Raw genomic sequence first — 7946 nt, 5'->3', positions numbered from 1 at the left:
GTACAACCTTCTGGCGACTTAAGTTTCGTTCGTCGACTTTTTCATCCAAATGTTTTCAATCCGGCCTCATTCTTCTTATAAAATTTTGGTCAACCAACCCTCACTGACCTTTATGGAAGCGGCACTTTGAAAACAATCTACTGACTTCAGGGAGCGACACATTTCAGCCACAGAGAGAAAGAGAGATAGAATAAAAAAAACACTTTCTTGTAATACATTGTTATTTATGAGCAGAAGGACATCGAATCTGTCTTCTCCTTGAATACCGATCTGTGTCAGCCCTCTGTGTAATTTCCAGCTGGAAAAGCGTGTATATCTCAAAAGCAATGATTGAAGCCCATGCAGCGTATAGGGCCTACTATAGTATTTAGCTCCCTGTAGTGATGTGGCCGCTGAAAGATACAGAATTTGAAAGCAGACAGCGAAGGCAAAGGACGGAGGAGACTTGGCAACAACGTCACCTTCCTGGCGAAACTTAGCAAACTCTTCAACAACGGTTGTACCACGTACACTCAGACTACACTGTATTATGAAGCTCACTGAACTCTTCAGAAAGTGTTTAATCGTAAAGCCATATCACGCTCGATCGAGGATAACACCATTGTTATGAAAGTTCCAGTCAGAACGTATGATACAACAAGCTATGCGACCTTGAATTGTGGGAAAAATAAAGATCGTTAAAGAGTAGTATCGAAAAGGTAAAAAAAAAAACCCACAGATGATTGCGATTAATCTGTGAAATATGAACCATGCCACGTTCGTATGACAAGAGCAAAAATGTGCAAGATGGCGCAAGATGTCAAGAGTGGACACTGAGCTGAGGTTTGTCGTATTGGATGGAGAGTTCAATCAGGAATCATACTGTCAACACGTCGGCGCAAGTATGAAATGTCAAAGCAAAATCTGCCAGTTCCATCAAGTGGTCATCAAGAGCTTATCGCATGACCCGCTGACCTGAAATTAATTTACAACCCACGTACACGAGCGTATAATGGCTCAAGTATAAATATTGTTCCCAGCACGCCATGGGCAGCAGCGTTTTGATTTCGGGATCACCACGTGGGAGTAAGTTTAAAATGTCAACATGCGCAAACTCGGCCATTGCCATCAAACGCACTGAGCTGATCGCAGGAGCGGCATATTGACCTGCAAATTGCAGTAGACAGGGACTCAAAGATCTTTATATTTCCTTCCCATCACGGGAAATTAACACTTAAATTTCTTGATAAGGCCATAGAACCCGAGGTCGTCTCCGGATGACATCCGGAGAACATCGTCAGAGTTAAGTCTATTAAGACGGGGTATTGTTTGAACTTGAACCCACGGACTATAATGTATTATATACAAAACGGGTCGATTGTAACCAATCTTTGTCAGTCCATTAGGTTTCTCATTTTAGCCGCTTGAGGAAGTATAGGTACAACTGACACCAAAGCTACCTGAATCATTTATTCTCTTGTCTATAGGTGGACCACTCCGCGGGAAAAAAAAACTTTCTTATTTACTATCGCACATTTCACTCTCAAACAGCTGTAGCTATGTCAATGGTTACGTAATTAGCCAACATTAGATCTGCTGGGAGTATTCAGGAATTAGTTGAACCGTTCTCGAGTAGGGCAAGTGACTGTAAGTATTATAGATCAGCGAAGTCTTTGGTACTCCATTGTGCTCAATGTCGATATTGTTTCTTGCAAGATATATGATTGACAGTTTTACATCTTTATACTATTTTCTTTTTTGAGTTTAAGAAGTTGAAAGCTCCATGATGTCGCAGTCTAATGATCAACGCTTGGTACCGAGAGAGGGGTGGCGATACGTCGTTCTTCTAGCGAAGTTTGGAAACCACCTGTTACAACTTGGGGTGATGAAATCTCTTGGAGTTCTTATTCCCTCCCTAGTGATACAGCTGGACAGTACCTACTCTACCGTTGGCCTTCTTCTTTCACTACATCAGACTATGTATTACATGGCATGTAAGTTATATCATCAAGTAATATAGACGCATTAGCTTGTTCATAGAGTGTGCGGAGTAAACGGTCTCGAGTGTTTTCGTAGGTACATTATTGTTGTTTCATAGTACATGCACAAGGAGGTCGGAGTGCCTTTTCTAGAGTGATAAGTATAGTCCCAATCTCTGCACAAGGGCATTCTTGTCTTTTTTTTTTCTGTGAGGACATTAGAAAACAAGACAAATTTGATACTTTATTCTTAGCTAAGACGAAAACTTAATGTTCTATTTATTTCAAGTGATTATGATTTAAGTCACATTAAACAAAGGATAGGGTTTTCGTTTACCATAAAGTCACTAAAAGCTAGAGGAGAACAAAAATCAAATGATCCACCCGAATATACATGTAGGCCTATTACTGTACTATGAAATCACGAACAGTTGTAGTCATTAGCCATGGATTTAACCAAAACTTTAAAAAGTTGTTAACTTTGAACTGATTTTTCGGTTTTCCTCAAATTTCAGTGAATCATTATTCTACTGATATTGCTGCGTTCACTGAATCCACATATTTGTACTTGGTATAAAAGCCTCCTTTAATCAGGGACTAAAAGGGAATAGTATGTCTTTGCGTTTGTCTGTATAGGTCCTCTCGCGCAGATGTTGATAAGCAGATATGACGTAAGATGCGTGTCGATACTGGGCGGAATAGGCACAGCATTACCCATCATCAGTGCCTCCTTCACCAAAGCTACGGCCCTCCTCGGGGTCTTCTTCTTTATGTCAGGTTTGACAATTTATGTTTTCCTTTTGTCTGCAGTAGGGTTGTAAACTAAAGCTTGAAATAAACAACGAGTTAAGTAATAAGACAACATACACTGTTATTGTGGGCTTTGCTCAACTGTTGAAATACAGCTAAATACCAAACGCATGAATAACCAAAATGGGTACTTTACTTTTGAGATCGCACTGTATTTAGTAATAATGATAATGATAATGATAATGATAATAATAATAATAATAATAATAATAATAACAATAATAATAATAGTGGTTACCTGTATAGCGCACAGGTCCACTTTTCAGTGCTCATGGCGTTTCAAAAATGAAAAATATATATACATTTTCAAACATGTCAACAAAGAAGAAAATGGCAAACAATAAACAAATGTATACCAAATAAAGAATACATTTATGCCAATGAAAAATACAATATCGTTCCGAACATTAATGACATAGAGCAATTACAGTCCTCAGTGTGAGAGGAACGGATAAATTTTAAGTTTGGATTTGAATGTCTCTGTAGATGACAGTTCCCTTAACTGAATAGGTAACTGATTCCACAATGAGTGTTCCATTTTTTTCTTATCGTGTTTTGTATTAAGTTTTGGGCGTTGTATAGATTTTAGAATACGTTGGAAGTGAAGTAACTATAACATTTCTTTCCCTCTTCGCATCAACAAACAAACAAACAAACAAACAAACTGATGACGTTGCTGAGTTTACAGGTCTTTATGCTTTATTGCAGTTTTCACAATTTTCAGTTTCATTAATTTCACCATTAATGCGCATGCGTAACCACTGAGTACATGAACATAATAATTCTGTTGCCTATCCACAGTAATCCATACTCTTAAGTTCGACATAAGTTCGACATCGAATAAAGATTCTTGAGTCATATAGCATACGAGTCATGCAGCGCATGAGTTCAACACCAGGCAAATGTCGTACGATTTCAATTCTAGGCAAAAACGACCCACGAGTTCGAGATTACGCCTGGGCTTAATGTGTCGGTCTCGTGGACTTTGTTTGCCAAGTGTCGAACTCATGGGTCTTGTCTGTCTATAGTGTCGGACTCATGGCCCTAAGTAGCTTTTGGAATTTAAATAGTGTCGATCTCACTTGGCTATATGACTCGTGGATTGCATAACTCATGGGCTGTATAGCTCATGGGCTGTATGACTCGTGAACTGTATAGCTCATGGGCTGTATGACTCGTGGACTGTTTGACTCGTGGGATGTATGACTCGTGGGCTGTATTATGATTCGCGGTTGTCAAACTCGTGACGTGCGGCGATGTTCAATCTTAATACGATTAAGCTTTTTATTATTATTATTATTATTATTATTATCATCATTAGTATCATTATTATTATTATTATTATTATTATTATTATTATCAATTTCCGATCAGTATACTAGGATATAAGTTCCTATGGCGGACCTATGACTAGTCTAAGCACAACGAAAATCACGCCTCTATCACGTAAATAAGAAAAGGTTATTAATTGTTCATAGGTGTATCCAGTTCCTTGCTGGGCCAGGCGTCCACGGTCTTAATGCGTCAACATTTCGGAGAACACTTCGGCACGGCCAATTCCATTAGCATGATGGGGTCGCTTGTAGGTGGAATGTTGGTACCCCTCCTGGGTGCGAAGCTGCTTGATGCTTTTGGTCTATTTGGCGCCCTTCTGTGCTTGGGTGGACTATTCCTGAACTGTATTCCAATCGGCGCTTCGCTAAGACCCCCTAGGAAGACACGTGTGACTAGGCAGCCAGAAACACACGCACTTTCGGATTACCATGGCGAGAATTGTGACACCATAGATGAGAATTCTAGAAGACATTTTGCGACGAACACAAAGAAAGGAACACCAGCCAAACGCTCTTTCTGGATGACTTTGCTTCTCGGGCTGAAGTTGTTTCAAAAAGAACAGTATTTCACGCTTTTCTTTCTACCTTGCCAAATGTTATGCGACGTCGTCTTCACTGGTTGGGTTCTCTTCATGGTTTCATACGCCATCAGCGTCGGGATCGACGAACAGTTTGCCGTGTTCCTCCCTGTTGCTGCGGCAACAGGAGGCCTCGTATCCCGCGTGATGCTCGCTTTCATTATGCGCTTCAGGTCCCGATGGAGTCCAGGAATTTATGCGCTGTACGCTGGTCTTACTGGTGTCATGCTCCTCTTCTACCAGCTCAACTCTACCCTGAGTCATCTACTGGTCTGTTCATTCTTCGGAGGTTTTGGCATGTATGGAGCTGCTTGTACTTATTACGTATGTATCTCAGTCATCGTCACCGATAACCACTTCCCGGGAATCATCGCACTGTCCTACTTTTTCTCGGGAATTTCAGCGGCGACTGCAGGTGTAGTAACAGGTGAGGACGTTTTCAGTTCATGGGATCACTGCCTCGTTCAATGTGTCTGGATTTTGGACAGGTTTCGGAAGTAGAAGAAAAGTAATAAGAAATAGTGCATTGACCAGTTTACCAACATCATTCGAATTCCATGCATATAAATACCTTAAGACAAAGATTGCTCTCACAAAAAAAAAAAAAGATTTCTCCCAGCTCGCCCGAAGTATAGACAATACATGTATACAAACTGGATTTTATGTTTTGAAATGAATAAAGTAAGTACAGTATGATGGAATAATATCACTAGACAACAAAAAGGTGGAACGCATCTTTTAAAGGTATTTTACTTTTTATTGCTTTTCATCAAAAAATACCTTGAATTCCTCTTTAGGCATTATGTTCTTTCAAATTTCACACGTGGTTTCTAATTATCACACACACACACACACACACACACACACACACACACACATTATTGGAAACCTAAAGCCACATCTCAGTCAAAACTATTATTATCGTTTCGACTGTCTTTATTATAATTATCAGTGTACCTTTGCTTTACCCGAACAGGCTATATATATGACGTCATCAAATCCTTCAGAATTATTTTCAACATCTTCGGTGGTATGATGTTTTGTGTATCCTCCCTCGCCGTCACCTACGTCTTCGTTAAAAAGCGACGTCGGTCTGGTGCATCAGCTGCCAAACAATGCGCACTGGGATCAGACGGACACGAACAATTTTCGTAGAGGAACCAGCCGTTTCAACGTTTGTTTGTTTGTTTGTTTGTTTGTTTGTTTTTTTGTTTTTTGTTTGTTTGTTTGTTTGCTTTTTTTTTACTTCTGTCTCTCTTTTGCATTAGACATCATTCCTATACCTTTCTATACACTTGCAGAGAGGCTAAAGATATTCAAGGTTTGGTTTAGATAACAGGCTGAACCATTTTTTATCCCCATCAAAGTGACGAGGCACGTATTCTCGCTCTATTTGTCGCCTATTTACTAAAGACATGTCTAGAACCTGAAATATGAAATTATTTCAAACTGTAGGCCTATATGGTGCCTGTTAATAAGAATAAAAATGTTTCATCAATTGTCATCGCTTGTTTATTTGTAATTTGATGCACCCAGGCTACATGAAAGGGGTTCTCGTGTAAGTGAGAAGGAATGTTTAATTCAAGATCAACGATCTGTCATCTGTCATATATATATGTATATATATATATATATATATATATATTTGGTCGTAGTAACTCTTTTTACATATTCATAAGGAGAGGATGTCAGAGACATTTTATTCACATTCAAGAGATCAAAAATCTTGTCAAAGTTTCAATGTCCGGATTTCTTGCAACATTTCACTTTTTTAGTGTGGTATGTTTTTATTTTTAAATCTATGAGGTTCTCGTGAGATATTTTGTTGTATTCTTATATCCTACAGAATAATGGTGTTTTGGGTTGTTGTTTTTTTTTTACAACAAAACATGGCCTGTAATCGTATTTATACTGCAGGGAGGGCCACATAATGGCCAGGATAAGACATTTGTCATTGTTGCGACTAATTGACAAATTGCTCTTCATCGACATAACAAACATATAGTGTTTATTCAGTGTTTCAGTATGGTAGTCATGACAAAAATTCATGGGTATACATACTCGGGGACTCGAACTCACGACCTCGTGATTGCTAGGCAGACGTCACATTTTTATATTCTATATTATAAGATTTTATAAAACACTCGCTCTTTTGTTTTGTAGCCACAAATTCTATATCCTTTATACAATAGTACTTGAAGTTTGATTTTGACGAAAAGAATTCTTCAACAAACTTCGCTCTTTATGCATAGCTTGATTTCCGTTGTCGTGGCTGACGACTATTTTGTATATAATGTTTTGTAATGCGTTTTTTTTAACCTCATTTTTATCTCATGATGCACGGACATGAGGAAGATCAGCAGTGTTGGCTGAATCAAGTGCCGAGCTAAAATAAATAAATGAAATATAAAATGAAACATAAGCAGGTTTGCAGCGTTGTTCTGTATGCGCAATCTAACACAGTGCATGCAACAGAATAATTTAAAAGAGAATGAAACCCAAACGTGAATTCACGGAATGCCGCAGTATTAGAACGCACAACGTAAGTGACAGTTTGAGAAAAATTGGACAATCCGTTAAAAAGTTATGAACTGTTCAAGATTTGGTTCTACCATATCTGGTTGAGAGGATTAAAACACTTTGTGACATCTGGATCATGTATATGGAAAGTAATATAAAGAAAATTCAGCATATTTTTTCACTTCACTTAACTATTTCAGAAAGCATGGAGGAATGATATTACCTTTAACATTATCAGATTATGTCACCAACAAGTCAAGGGAATGTGTACTTTACATATACAATGAAATTTTATGGAATCCTGTAAATATTTTCTTTATATCTTTATATGAACATGGCGCCGCGAGCTGTAGTAGTCTTCTCATCCAGCGATGACTGCATATTCGTTACTTTTCGAGGAATTGCCCGCTTTTCCTCAAACTTTCACCTATGTCAGTATTGCTGCATTTACTTAATCCACATGTATGTTTGAATTTCATTTCGAAGTGACAAACAGATTGATGAACTTATCATGTACATGAGTAATTTTACTCGCTGAAGAAAATACATGTACATTGTGTTATGATTCCGAAAGGTTTCATTGGTATCGAAAAAAGGACATTAAATGGTATGTCTCCAATACGATTTCAAAATTTTTTCATATTAACAGTATCTGTATATTTCTGATAATCCGCTAACAGTCAATTCAATTCAATTTAAATTTTAATGATCCAATCGTAACGATCCTTTTAAGTACATCAAGTAAC

General features: G+C 38.2%; 1 protein-coding gene across 1 annotated transcript; it reads left to right on the top strand.

Annotated features, from left to right (window-relative positions):
• The first annotated feature begins 1765 nt into the window (after positions 1–1765).
• On the top strand, positions 1766–5835 carry LOC140246353 (monocarboxylate transporter 3-like). Its single transcript, XM_072325823.1, has 4 exons — positions 1766–1973; positions 2595–2735; positions 4247–5107; positions 5657–5835. Exons 1-4 carry the CDS (start codon positions 1766–1768, stop codon positions 5833–5835), a joined length of 1389 nt encoding a protein of 462 aa, XP_072181924.1.
• The last annotated feature ends 2111 nt before the right edge of the window (positions 5836–7946 follow it).

This window comes from Diadema setosum, chromosome 2, assembly GCF_964275005.1.
Source record: "Diadema setosum chromosome 2, eeDiaSeto1, whole genome shotgun sequence".
Lineage (NCBI taxonomy): Eukaryota > Metazoa > Echinodermata > Echinoidea > Diadematoida > Diadematidae > Diadema > Diadema setosum.
This window is presented reverse-complemented; position numbering and strand designations above follow the sequence as displayed.